This window comes from Microcaecilia unicolor, chromosome 1 (genome assembly GCF_901765095.1).
Source record: "Microcaecilia unicolor chromosome 1, aMicUni1.1, whole genome shotgun sequence".
Lineage (NCBI taxonomy): Eukaryota > Metazoa > Chordata > Amphibia > Gymnophiona > Siphonopidae > Microcaecilia > Microcaecilia unicolor.
Window position 1 is genome coordinate 211,656,392 of NC_044031.1, and position 14,902 is coordinate 211,671,293.

General features: G+C 42.3%; 1 protein-coding gene across 1 annotated transcript in view; it reads left to right on the forward strand.

Moving 5' to 3' along the window:
- Positions 1-14,902, forward strand: part of LOC115473020 (TCR gamma alternate reading frame protein) — a 79,576-nt gene that overhangs the window by 17,372 nt on the left and 47,302 nt on the right. The window contains exons 4-5 of the mRNA XM_030207651.1: positions 6,626-6,887; positions 9,762-9,863. Coding sequence (XP_030063511.1) covers positions 6,626-6,887; positions 9,762-9,863 — 364 coding nt within the window. The remainder of the gene's footprint in view (positions 1-6,625; positions 6,888-9,761; positions 9,864-14,902) is intronic.

A 14,902-nucleotide genomic window follows, 5' to 3' on the forward strand; every position in this document is an offset into this window, starting at 1 on the left:
AACTGCTATTAAAGTAGACATGGGAACATGATTACTTATTCAATGCAGAGATTGCCAAAACCATACTACTTGTGCACTATAAAAATTCTAAATGAATTTACTGCTAAGAGTTCACACTATTGCTACTATGTAAAAGGAAGAAAAAGACCTAAGAAACCATACAAGTAGACTCTGAAAAGTCAGTGCTTAATCAGTTTCACTGTCATTCATTGACCTAGCAATCACAAAGGATCACAAAAGGGAAACACAGAAAAGAATATCAGGTAAGGTTGAGAGAAACAGAGAGAGAGAAATCAGGAAGGCAAAAACACGGGCAGAAGGAAAGATGACCAAAGATGTAAAATGAGATAAAAAGACTTTTCCTCAGGTATGTCTAATCTAATCTAATCTGCTGTTTGTATACCACACAAATCTCAGCTGGAGGTTCAAGGCAGTTTACATAAGAGGGTCAGTTCAAGACTGGGAAAAATGGGGAAAGGAAGAAGTAGAGGGAGGGGAGAGGTAGTTCTAGGTAGTCAGTTCCGTGGGTAGGGGGGAAAAAGGCAGAAGAACTTAATTGAATAGTAGGATCTTCATCTTTTTGTGTAGCCCCAAATAGTTTGATTCTAATCAGATTGTGGTTGGTAAAGAGTTCCATTCCGCAGTGGCTCGGTAGGAGAATATAGAGTTAATCTGCCATTTGTATTTAGAGTTCTTGACAGCCGAGTTCTTCAGGAAAGTGTTGTCTCAAAGTTTGGCAGTTATACAAACAGTGAGAAAATAGTTGAGTCAGTAGTTCTGGGGTATGCCCATACAGTACTTGGAACATTATGCAGATGGCTTTAAAGGTAATGTGGGCACAGATGCGGAGCCAGTGTAGTTCTTTCAGGTGGCCAGAGTCACTTTCAAATTTCCTTGCTCTGAAAATTAATCGCGCTGCTGTGTTTTGTATGAGTTGGAGTTTAGGTAGTTGTTTGTTGTTTAGTCCAATGTACAAGGAGTTGCATTAGTCCAGGTTGGATATGACTAGTGCTTGAACCAGCACGGAAAAATGCGATCTTTGAAAATATGGTCTTATCAGCCTCAGTTGTCGCATGTGAAAGGATTTTTTCCAGACTAGATTTAGCTGGGCATCGAAGGATAGTGAAGAGTCTAGGATGATTCCTAGGACTTTTGATTCTTTGTCTACTGTAGGGTTTATGACATTGCATAGGGTAATCTTGGAAGAAATGCCTATCTGGGAGAGAGAGAACCATAGTACTTTTGTCTTGGTCTGATTCAGTTGGAGCATATGTTCCATGGCCCAGTTGTGGATTTTGCGCATAGTGTTGTGGATTCTGTCAACAGTTTCCTTTAGTGTGGATCCTACAGGGATCAGCATTAGAATGTCATCCGCATAAGAGAGGATGTGCTCGTCTTCGTTTAGGTGGATGCTGGAAAGGGAGGCCATGAATAAGTTAAATAGCAGTGGAGACAGGGGGGAACCCTGAGGCACCCCACTTGTAGTTTCCCAGCTTTTGGATAGCATTCCATTTTTCCAAACTGTGGAAGAGCAATTTAGCAGAAAGTTTCAGAACTTATTCAGTACTGAACTAGTAATTCCCAGGTCACTAAGTTTGGATAGCAACCACCCATGGTCTATGGAGTCGAATGCTGCTGAGATGTCATATTGAAGTAGGATGGTCTGTTCTCATTTGGCAAGATGATCTCTAACTGTGCCAGTAAGGATTTGGTGCTGAGTTGAGGTCTGAATCCGAATTGTGTGGGGTGATAGCAGGAATGCTTTGTGATGTGTTTGCAAAGTTTTTGGTAGATGAGTCTCCATAGCTTAGTTAGCAGGGGGATCCTAGCTATGGGTCTAAAGTTGGATGCAAGGGTTAAGTCTGAGTTGGGAGCTTTGGGAATGGGAGTAAGGGCAATGCGGACCATCTCCTTTTGGAATATACCAATAGCTAGTAGGTTGTTTAGAAATATCATGAGCCACGAGAGTATTGGTGTAAGTGGGTTGGCAAATAAGGTAAATGGACAGGTATCTAGGATGCAGCATTGGGATGAAAGTTTGGGGAGTAGAGCTTGAAGGTCGGTGGCAGCATTGGGTTTGAAGGAGTCCCATAACAGGTCTACTGGAATACTAGCAGTCAGCTGTAGCTCATAAGGAGGAGTATTGTCTATTTCTTGTGTTTTTTTGGTAGTAAAGTTTTGCCGGATCTTCTGGATTTTTGTGTAGAAGTAGTCCGCCAGTTCTTGCGCATTTGGTTGGGCCTTGATTGAAGGTTTGTCTGGATTCAGAGAAGAGACAAGATTGTTTACCAATGAGAAGAGCTTCTTTGGAGCCGGTGGTTCTGAGCCGATTAGTGAGGAATAGTATTTTTTTTTTGCCTCGGCGCAGTGAAATTTGTAGGATCGATAAGATTCTTTCCATCTGGATTTAGTGGAAGAGTTGCGTGTTTTCCTCCATGCTCTTTCTAAGTTTCTGCAGGATCATTTTAGGTCTTTTAGGAGGTCGGTGTACGGGGCTTGGGTTTAGTAGTTCTAACCCTTTGGAGTTTCTCAGCAGCAACAGTGTTCAGGCATTCTTCGGTGACTGAGTCCCATTCTGCTTTCATTGCTTGGAAGTGGTTCAGTTGTATGTGGATTTTCTCTTTGACTAGGTCCCAGAACTTGGTGTTGTCAATTTTTCCTCTCGTTTTTATGAAGGGTCTGTCATGTTTAGTATTGTTTGGAGTCATATAGATGTGAAGAGTGAAGTACATAAGTACATAAGTAATGCCACACTGGGAAAAGACCAAGGGTCCATCGAGCCCAGCATCCCATCCACGACAGCGGCCAATCCAAGCCAAGGGCACCTGCAAAGCTTACCAAACGTACAAACATTCTATACATGTTATTCCCAGAATTGTGGATTTTTCCCAAGTCCATTTAGTAGCAGTTTATGGACTTGTCCTTTAGGAAACCGTCTAACCCCTTTTTAAACTCTGCCAAGCTAACCCCCTTCACCACGTTCTCCGGCTACGAATTCCAGAGTTTAATTACGCGTTGGGGGAAGAAAACTTTTCTCCGATTTGTTTTAAATTTACTACACTATAGTTTCATCGCATGCCCCCTAGTCCTAGTATTTTTGGAAAGCGTGAACAGACGCTTCACATCCACCTGTTCCACTCCACTCATTATTTTATATACCTCTATCATGTCTCCCCTCAGCCATCTCTTCTCCAAGCTGAAAAGCCCTAGCCTCCTTAGTCTTTCTTCATAGGGAAGTTGTCCCATCCCCGCTATCATTTTAGTCGCCCTTCGCTGCACCTTTTCCAATTCCACCATATCTTTCTTGAGATGTGGCGAGCAGAATTGAATACAATACTCAAGGTGCATGTATGACCGGGATAGGTTGGTTAAAGGTATTCTCTAATCCTACCGTCAAACCGACTAAACTCACCAGAAGTAGCAGGAGACCAAGGGGCTTATTTTCGAACGCTAGAAGCGCACAAAAAGTGACACAAACGGCACATGAACGTTCCCATGGACGAAAGACACCCAAAGCCAATAATCGAAAGGGGGCCATAAGGACACGCCTAATGGAAAAACACCCATCTACGGCCGGCGACATAGGGGGCGTGTCATGGGCATGTTATGGGCGGTGTTACGCGTTGGGCGTCCGTACCGTATTACGGCTTGCGAAATGGTTTCGTATGTGCCAGAACATGGGCGTTCCTCGGTAGACCTCATATAAAAGCGACCAGCGGAAGGGGGAAATTGTCTATAGACCAAGTAGCGAGTTTGTGTAGTTGGAGAGTGGTGAGATATTTGTTGAGAGAGAAAGCTGAATCGTTGTTTGGAGAGAAAGCGGAGAACCTGTTACCTTTGCGTGTGTGCCCTAGTCCGAACCTCTTTACCCTCACCTGCCTCTTTTGTGTTTTACCCTATCATCCTTCCCTACCCCTTCTAGCCCCCAAACTCCTTCCCCTCACCCTATCCCTCTCCATTCACTGTTCCCACGTGCATACGTCATTCCCTTACCTGTTTGGAGTCTCTGTATGTCCAGTGTACTGCTGCAGCGTGTGTTTGGCAGTGAGTGGCTAGAGGGTGTGGTCGGAGAGTGCTTGCAAGTGCAATGTGGTTGTGGTGGTGGGAGTGAGCTTATAGGCAATGGACGCACTAAATGCACTGGCGATGCACATGGTGGAGGAAGAGATGCCCCCCCCCCCCCCCCGTAGGAGATACTCACGCCCCAGGGTGTTCAGACCTCGCACCACTTTCCTTGACCTCACTGACCTCCAGTGTATCACTAGGTACAGGTTTGATAAGGCAGCCATTCAGCACCTGTGTGACCAGCTCCAACCACTCCTGCAGGCCCGGACCCATAGGAACAACCCCATCCCTGTGCACCTAAAAGTCACTGTCGCTCTCTCTGTTCTGGCCACTGGGAGTTTCCAGTCTGTGCTTGCTGTCAACACGGGGCTCACCCAGGCTTCCATTTCCAACTGCCTTACCCACTTCCTTGATGCCTTCCTTACCCACACCTCTGACTACATCACCTTCCCCACCACCCCCCAAGGCCCTGCACAACAACATGGCTGCCTTCTATGCTGTAGCTAGATTCCCCTCGGTCATAGGTGTGATTGATTGCACACGTCGCACTCAGACCTCCAGTGCATGGCATGTACACCTGAACAACCTTTCATGGGCCAAGTTTCTACAACGTATATGGATACAGATAAATACATCTCACTTCACAACTTGAATAAAACACCAACAAATTCAATCTGAAAGATCTCACTTTGATTGTTCAGCTGAGCAGTTAAACAGAATCCACAGCAGGCCTCATGACTATATACAGATGAAATACTTCCCTTAGGGGTCCTTTTACTAAGCTGCAGTAAAAGGACCCCTGTGGTGGTGTCAGTGCACGGCAAACCCACATGCTGAGGCACCCTTTTACCGCAGCGGATAAAAGGATGGGTGTTTTTTTTTAATGGAAATGGCCGTGCAGTAAGTTAAGCACTTGCCGCATGGTCATTTACTGGGGGAGCCCTTACTGCCTCCTATTTAGGGGGCAGTAAGAGCTCTCGCACTAACCTGGCAATAACCAGGTTAGTAACATTTTTTTAAGTACTGGGAATGGCATGCAGCACACACCAGTGCTACCGATGGGCTCCTGTGGTAGGACCAATTTGCCATGCACCATTGCCATAGTAACCCTATCATGCCTTAGTAAAAGGGCCTCTTAATAATTTGTCCGTTAGCTATTTTTTCTGCAAACAGTATGTTACCACATTACAGAGATATCTTTGGAGATAAAAATGTTGTCAGCACAGTCTTAATACTTCCACGTAGTAGTACAGTGGTGTGTTTGGTCATATGCAAACTGGTACTATCCTGATTGAATCAGGGGACCATCTCTTCTAGTCTGGGCAGGTTAATTTATTTTGTTTTTTAAGCATTAAACAGCATCACAGAGAAAGTCACTGTTTTTTTAAGAGCTTTGGTCTTGATAGAACTTTTGCCCAGCAATACAAAGAAAACTGATACAGTTCTGAGTTTGCTCCTTGAAGATATTTGGTAACAAAGACCAAAGAACTAAGTGGCCCTTTTACTAAGCTGTATTAAGCATTAATGATCGCCCAGTGCAATTTAAATGGTGTACCGTGGGACACGAGCAGGCATCCTGCATTAAGTGACAAATGTATATGCTAACTGTGCGCTAAAAAGGTTTAAAAACTTTGTTTGAGGGGGTGTATCTGGGGGCAGAGAGTGGGCGTTCCTGTGCTAATCAATTAAAGCAGCTACATTACAGGGCACTAACTGGTTTGTGCAGGAATACAAACGTGAGACCATATCACCTACAAAATAGGTGTTGGTAAGTGCTTGTGCAGTAATTTTTTTAATAACAGTGCACTAAAGTCAACATTAACGCATAGTCAATAATACAAAAGTATGGAAAAATTGTCCATTTTACTGTTGCGGAGAAAATGGCTTTAGCACGTGGAAACAACCCATGTAAGGGCACACTAAGGCCAATTTTTGCTGCAGCTTAGTAAACAGACCCCTAAGTAATTAACAATTTCCCTCTGTCAGAGGAGCTCTTTATATGTAGATCACTTGGGTTTAGGGATCAGCAAATTTTCCAGACTTTCTGAAAAACCATCAACATTGAAAACAAAATTCTTCAGAACTTTCTGTAAGCTGTGTGTTCTCTCATGGACTTGGAAGTTCTTCTCTCTCAGGGCTGTTCAGTGTCAGGCTTAACATTACAATGATCAGAAGCTGCAGTTGAAAGAAAGCCATGAAAGAGCCACAATATTTATCCAAAGAGCTAAGGGCACATTACTTATAATGCTATAGGTTACTATCTAGAGACCTAGCATGTGGAAATGTTATTGGAGCTCAAAACATTCACGTATTTCCCCTCCCCTTGTACACTGCCTCTTATACGGTCTGACAGTATCTCCCTATGTTGGTCGTAGCTTCAGACAGCAGTCAGCATGCAGCCACACTCCCTCGTTCTGCTGGCTTCACTTTGGACTTGTAAGGTTTTATTTGGTTGAGGGGAGGAGAATGCTTAGGGATCCTCAAATATCTTTAAAATGATGAGATCAAATTCTTCTGTGTTTTTTCATAAATGTAATGTTTCATTCTTTCATTCCTTCAGGTGGCTATGGAGCATTAACCTTAATACAGCCTCAAATCTCTATCACCACGCGTGAAAAAGCTGGAACTACAACCACTTACATTGACTGCATAGTGCAGGATTGCACACATGTTCATTGGTATCAGCAGAAAGCAGGTGAAGGTCCAAAGAGGATTCTGTATGTGCAGACAGGATCACAGTCCAGTCCACCTATGCATGATGAAGGCTTTAACAAGGTCAAGTTTCAGATTTACAAGAAAGATAACTCCTATTCCCTAACAGTGTACTCCACAAGCAGCAAGGACAAGGCCACATATTATTGTGCCTGTTGGCATTCTCACAGTGACAGAAAATCAATAAGCCAACTGCACAAATTCTCTCCCATTCTTAGAAATGTAATTTTTGAAGCTGTGCTGTGAAACCACACAGATGAGACCAAGCTGTTATTCCTCTACCCCAGGGGTTCTCAGACCACTCGTCAAGACACACTCAACAGTCTGATTTCAGGATATCCACAATAAATATGCATGAGGTAGATCTGGCAGTGCATACAAATCTCTCACATGTGTATTGATTGTGGATATCTTGAAAACCCAGCTAGCTGGGGATGTCTTGAAGACTAGGTTCAGAAAGCCTCCACTACCCAAACCTCAACCATGGAACTTCCTGATTATTATTATTATTTATTTTTTTAATTTGGTTATTTCAATAATTATCTGAAGACACACAAAGATTATCAATCTTTCAAAATAGAAAAAGAATACTAAGTTAGGATACAAATACATTTAAACAAAACCTTTATAAAGCCAACAAATGCTTCATTGTGCAAGAATTTGGGACTTATAGGGGTACTTCTATTAAGGCGCGCAAACAGATTTAGTGTGCAATAATGATTAGCGTGTGCAAAATGATAAGACGCCCATTATATTTCTATAAGCATCTTATCATTTAACATGCACTAATTGTTAGCATGCGCTAAATCTGTTAGTACACCTTAATAAAAGGACCCCTTAATGTCCCTTCTATAACCTGAGCAAGTATTCACAAAAGTTTGTATTCTGCAGTGTTCATTAACCTTATAAAAATACCCTCTCTATCTAATGATCAGATTAACTTTTTTTAATAATTTTATTTTCAAGCTTTGTGATATTATTATTTGAATATATTCACTGTCATGTTTATTAGCATCATAATTATAAAAAATATATTATCTTAATAAAAAGCCTTGAGAAACCCGTTTAGGAACCATGAGGTGAAGGAATGGTTTGCAGGATGCTTCATGTAGGTCAAGAGCTAATGCAAAAAGCTGAACATCCCTATAAAGGTTTCATTTTATTTACTATAATGCCAGTATGGCTAAAAGTCGATCACAGTGGTTAACAACATATAAAAGTAAAATTATGAAATTCTCAACACATCTATGTACTATAAACCCTCTTACACACATGAAAATTAAAACAGATTGAGCCATGATGAGTACCAACATTAGACCCTCTGAACTTGCTTAAGGAAAAAACATGTTGAAGTGAGACATGAGCAACAGCAGAGTTTCAGGCAAGGATCTTAGGACTGAAATTCATAGTGTGGAAGCCGCGCGTTATTTGAAAAACAGGGAGAGAGGAGGTGAGCCATATTTGAGCCTTCTAGAAGGTTTCCCACAATATCAGTGACATAAATGTGTTATCAAACTCTTGACCCCACAGCTGACTACATTCATGGTTCTACCATTAAAAAAAAAAATCACTGATCTGCCTGAGACAAAAGACCTCGCATTCATCCCAGCCATTAATTTCTGGGGAGACCAATAACTGGGGGGGGGGGGGGAAACAATTGATGATATAAGAATGAAATAAGCAGTTGGAACATTTCACCTACGTAAAGCAAACAATAATAATATGACCATTTCCAGGCATTTTTAGGATTGGCACTCGCAACCTCTCATTCCTCCATATCAAGTGAGGGCTGGACACATCATAGTGAAGGCCCAAAGCCCTGAGTCAGGCCAATTTAATTGATGCAGTGCAGCTACCGGCAGCAAAGGAGAAAAGTCAGAGGGACTGCAAGAGGGAGGGAGAGGGACATTCTCTGGAACCAGGAAGGCACAGGGGCTGGGAGGGAAGGAAAGGGGAGAGATGCTAGAACCAGGATGAAGGATGAAAGAAAGGTGCTGGACCCAGGGAGAGTGATGCAAGCAGGCGGGAGAAGCGGGGATAAGTGGGCAATGAAAAACAGGTGCCGGCACAAAATAAGCCCTTATACAATATGCAAAGCACAGTTTTAAGTTTTGAAAAATCAGCTTCCAATTCAGAGACTTACAGAAATGAGTTCATAGATATTAACTATTTGTACTTGATCAATGTCTTATATTTTTATGGTCTTTCACCTGGCTTGGAATGCAGTTCCAGCATCAAGTCCTAACTGAAAATAATGGGCCACAGAGCAACAATTTATGGTTTGTATTCTGAGAAGTCCTCAGCAGCCATTTTCCAGGAAAGAGAAGATTTCTTTTTACAAGCTGTACTTTTTGCTTTCAACACACCAACTACTTATAGTTTTCTGCTTAACAGTGAGTAAATTTCAGGCGTTCAGCTTGTTCATTTAGGCTGTTTTTGAAACCAGTTTTCAGCAGTGGCATAGAAAGATAGGGAAGAAAATGAGTAAATTAAATTAAAATGATAGCTTCTGTAAAGGGATTGAAAGTGGTTTAAAAAAAAAAAAAAGACCCATGGTCTGGGAGGCTTACCTGAACCCTGGGAGGATGGCTGTGGTCCCAAGTCTCTTTGGGCCATTGTTGGCCCAGTATTCTGTTTCATTGGTGGTCCAGTTTTGAGGGATAGGGAGTCCCTGATGCTGGGCTGGTCTAGCTCAGTCCAGGGGCTGGCCCGGGCCACTTCTTGCTTTGATGGGATCCATCATGGATCCGGGAAGGCTCCAGAGGGGGTCCAGTGCTGAAAGCAGCAAAAATGCTGCAGGTGTGACAAAGCACGCTGCTGTGAATGAGAAAGAACTAAGACAGACCGGCAGAAAAATGGCCAATTTAGGGCCTAGTCTGCCAGAGCTCCTGCGCATCCATGGTGGATCACACATGCAAATTTGTGCAGTAAACAGCTCTGGTAGGTTTAAAAGACGCTGGGCCCTAAAATTTTAATGCTCCCAGCGAGCTGCCACTGGAGATTATGGACAGTCACCGGCAGCAAGTGGAGCTGGTCCGGAGGTTATCTGGAGGTGGGGGCAGCCTAGAAGACCCCAGGAGAGGCAGGTAAGAGGTCACCTGGCCTTGGATTATATTTAAATTTTTATGAACCATTTTTAAAGGTTTATTTTTTGGGCTCCAGGGAACTGTTTTTAAAAATTATTTTTCATGATCTAGGGGTCTAAAGTCCCTTAGAGGTTAAGTGTTAAAAATTCTTGAAAAACAGTTTAAGTGGTTATGATTGCCACTTAGGTGTGGAGGGTCTAGTATTGCTTAGAACATGGATTTTTAAAATCTGGCAGTTGCGTCTGCAAGTGTAAAATTATTTTAACCCTATCTGAAAGTTTAGAGAGGTTCTGTTGAATTTTAGGGTTAGTTTTTAAAGTGAAAATTTGTAACATGATAATGGAAAGTGGTTTTTAAATTTTGAAAAAACATGGTCTGAATTGAAATGGTCTGACACAGACGTCTGGGTTATTTCTTTTGAAATTTTGTGTAATTTTCACTATGTTTTACAAAGAAATGTATTTTTCCCATTGAAGTCAATAGGAAAAAATGGTTTTAAAGATGGAGATTTCCATAAGGTTCCATGAGTGGATAAAAAGAAAAACATTCTATGCGCTAGCGCCTGATTGGCTCAGGAGGGTCAGGTGGTCCCAGCCGAGTTTCCATCACCTAGGCAGCACCAGTTGAAACTGATGCCAGAGGAGCCCTGGACTTGAGTGAGTGTGGAAGCACATTTGTGGAGCTCTGAGGTCTGAGAGCATTGGAAAAATGTAAAAGTGCTGGAGAGAAAGACAAATATGTATTTAAAAGTTTGAATGGCTGGGTCTAAGTGAATAGGCTAAACTTGGAAGGAAAACAGTTCCTTTAAAAAGAACTGCTAGCTGATTTAAATTTATTAAGGCTCTGCTTTAAGCTGGGCTCAGGTCTAGTATGACAGGCAGGAAAAGAAAATGTTCTAAACTGAAGGTAACCTGCCAGAGTGAGATTGCTCTGTGTGTCGGTGACCTAAGATGGCTCTCCTATCCTAGGGAGCCTGTTTAGAAAAAAATAATCTGACTGAACTGTTGGATGAAAGTTTGGAAGAGTCTGTGTTGAGAGAAAAGTGCTTGCTTGGAGCAGAAAGTGAGGGTTTTATACAGTGCTTTTTTGTAGCTAAAAAGGTACCACTACTCATTATGGGCGGGGTCACCATCTATGGCTCCGCCCATATTGTAGCCACATCCCTTATACCAGCCATGGCACATATAAACAGGTATCATTGAAAATACTATACCAGTATAGGAGAAAAAATAACGTGATTTTTTTTCATGATAAATAATTTCTGTAAGCTGTTACAGCTCCAGTATACCCAGTGCAAAATAAGACAGCAGGTATAAATTCTCAAATTGGACATCTTCCAAACACTAAAATGAAAATAAAATTATTTTTTCTACCTTTGTTGTATGGTGACTGTTTTTCTGATGATGTTGGTGCCAGTCTCTGATTCTGCTGCTCTCGATCCGTTTCCAGGGCTTCCTTTCCATTTATTTCTTTACTTTCCTCCTTTCTTCTTCACTTCTTGCCCTACATCCATAGGTAAAAACTGGGTCCTCCTCGGACTTGACTGGAGGAACTATAGAGTGGATCCAGCTTTTGCCTATTTTATCCATCCATGTGCAGTTTTTCTCCTCTTTTCCCTTTCCCTCATCTCGTCAGTGTGCATCTCCTTCCTCTTTCCATCCATGTCCAGCCTTTCTCCTGTCTCCTCCCCACCATCCATGTTCATCTCACTTTCTCTCTCTTCCCTCCCCTTCATCCATGTCCAGCATTTCAACTCTCCCCTAAATCCATGTGCATCTCCTCCTTTGTCTTCCCTCCCCTCCATCCATGTCCAGCATTTCTCCTCTCCCCCTCCACTCTATCCATGTGCATCTACTTCCTCTGTCTTCCCTCCCCTCCACAGGGCTCCCCACTATCACCTACCCTCTTCAACATGATGTTGATCCCTCTGGCAACGGCTCTTTCTAAACTGGGACTTAACCCGTTTATCTATACAGATGATATCACTGTCTTCATCCCTTTTGAGAAAGACCTAACTGAAATTACCTGTAGGATTCAGCAATGCTTTAACACCATGCTCAACTGGGCCAATTCTTTTCGATTTAAACTCAACGCAGAGAAAACACACTGTTTGATCCTCAACTCTCCCTATAACAAACTCAGGCCTCCTACATTAATTACTCCTGCGCTCGTTCTGCCTATCTCGGCATCCCTAAAAATCTTGGAAGTCCTGGTTAACAGATCTTTGACATTGGAGCAGCATGTGAACTCTACAGTCAAGCAAATGTTATACTCTCTTTGGAGGCTTCAGCGTATCAAACCTTACTTCCCTTGAAACGTATTCCACAATCTAGTCCAGTCCCTGGTAATTAGCCGTCTTGATTACTGCAACAGTATCTACGGGGGATGCACAAACATGCTCCTAAAAAAATTGCAAACTGCTCAGAATACAGCAGCTCGACTCATCTTTGGCAAGTCGAGATTTGAAAGTTCGAGACCACTACGTGAGCGGATGCATTGGCTTCCTGTGAAGGACCGCATCGCGTTCAAGATCTGTTCATTGGTGCACAAAATCATCTATGGAGAAGCCCCTTCCTATATGGACACTCTCATTAACCTGCCGCCCAGGAATTCCCGAAGGTCGGCCCGCTCGTACCTCAATCTCCACTACCCGGCTCCTTGTGGCCTCAAATATAAGACCATCTATGGTTCCTCTTTCCCTTATCTCAGCACTCAATTGTGGAACGAGTTGCCTCAAGAGGTCAAATTCACTCCAGATCACCCGACCTGCAACTCAAGACCTTCCTTTTTGGCAGAGCATACGCTGCGAGCCCTTCTGGTGCCACGCTCTTTTAACCCACTGCTTTCTCTGTGACAACTTATCACCTCCCATCTCTTCCTTTTCCTCCTCAGTTATTTCTTTCTCCCTCTTGTGACCTTGCATTTTGTACTATTGTTTGCTTGTTAACTATTGTACGCCACATTGAGCCTGCCCTTGGGCGGGAATACTGTGGGATATAAATGTCATGAATAAATAAATAATGCACTTTTCATGTTTTTAATATGCAGCTATAATTTGTAATCTCACAGCATAGACTGGGTTTTTAAGATATGTTTTTAATTGACTTATTTATTGAAACATCTTTGTGCAATAAAATGTTTTAAGTATCTTACATTATTATCTTTTTCTTGTGAATTCCCTATGTGGTGTTGATTCAAAGGGAAACCCAGAAATGGTGACACAAATTCATTTAAAAGTTGCAATACCATCTCACACCATTAGGGTGTCCAAAAGTGGTGTCAGAGACAGGATTTCTTGCCAGTCCGCCATCTAAAGCAAGAATCCTACTTTGTTAAAACTCTCTGTGTGTAAATTGTGCATTGAATAAGATTCCGAGCTGGAGAGAATAGTGCAAGAATCTTATTTGCAAGAGAAATTTAAGAGGTGGGAAAATGTGGGATACAAATGCAACAAATAAAAATTTGGAATCAAACTTAATAAAAAAAAAAGTCCTGCCTCGAGCTTCTTTGTAACAATCTGTAAGTCTCTGGTCTTGGTAACTCATCATCGTGTCAAAGATGGAACAGCTAGAGTAAAGAAAAGAGATCAACACTCTGAGAAATCTGTATCTCGGATTTTTATGAGGTCTGGGGAGAATCCAAGATGGTGGCGTGACAGACTGGCTGTTAGGAGTGCTCGTGTGTTGTTCTCTTTACTGCCAAATAATATTCTTTTACTTGGTTCTGAGAATGCCGAAGAGGAAGGGAAAGCTAAAGGAACTTCCCCTCTTGAAGGCAGAAACTCCTCTTACTCAGCAGAGCTCCATAACAGCCTTTGTTACATCTTCCCCAATATCGGGCGTTTCTGCTTCCGGAACTGGGAAGAGTCTGGAATTGGAGAGCGTTTTGTCGCTCAGTCAAGCAGGGCCAGCAACCCCTCCTGTCCCGCAACCTTACTGCAGTCTCTCTGCCGATTCTTCACCCAGGCTGAAATGAGGTGTAAGAATTGAAGGGGAAGCATACTGCAGATTCAGAAGAGCTGGGGAAGATTGCTGCTGTTGGTTCAACTTCACAGCCTTTTGCGGAGGGGACCCAGTGTCTCTTGGATATGGCATCAGTGTGCTACAGATGGAATTGCCCTCTGTGCTTCTGCACTTCAGCCATTAGTGAGACCACAAGAGATATCACTGGAATCAATATGGACAGCCCTTGAAACCTTGCATAAGGTTTGTACTTCTTTTGTTTCAGTTTCCTTAAACAATGCTGTGCAAATTAGAGAAGCGAAAAATTGTGTTGAAACTATTGCCAATAGTCTAGCTTGGAGGCTGAGGTGACTAAATTACAGGAGACTCAAGCTCAGTTTGCAGGAGATAGACTTTTGCTTCATCGAAAGGTGGTAAATTTGGAAAATTCAATGAGAAATTTATTTTCCTTATTCAAGATTTATGTTTCAACACTTTTATTAAGATCCAACTGACACAGTGCAAACATTACACCATTCACAAGAAATATAAACATAGGCTTGCAGTAAGTTCACACCCTCCAATACTATTCCATATTCTATGGGATTTTTTTACATGTATAGAACACTCAAGAGTAATTCAATGTAAATTTATGTTTTAGGTGTCATCCCCTTTTTCCCTATCCCCCTCCCCCCACCCCCTCCCAAGAATCCATCCCCCACCCACATAGGGATCTGTTCCACAGATTTTTAAAGGAGAACTTTAAGTATTCGGAGAATTCTCTTCCACCTGTTCAAAAACTTTATTATATATTGACTACTCCATCAAAGTTAGAGAAATAACAGGAAAAGCAACCTTTACAAGATGTATCATTGGACAGTCTGGATGTTTCTACATTGATTGAACCGACGGTGGAGGAAATTAAAACTAGAGCTACACTCCTAGTTTCTTTTGTATTCTTACAAGATATAGAAGCTTTACTGAGGTTATACTTTCAAAAAACTCAACCTACCTTTCTAGGAGGAAAAGTTCAGATTTTCACCGATGTTCCTAAATGGACTCAAGAAAGGAGGAAGACGTTTATAGGAATGAGACAAG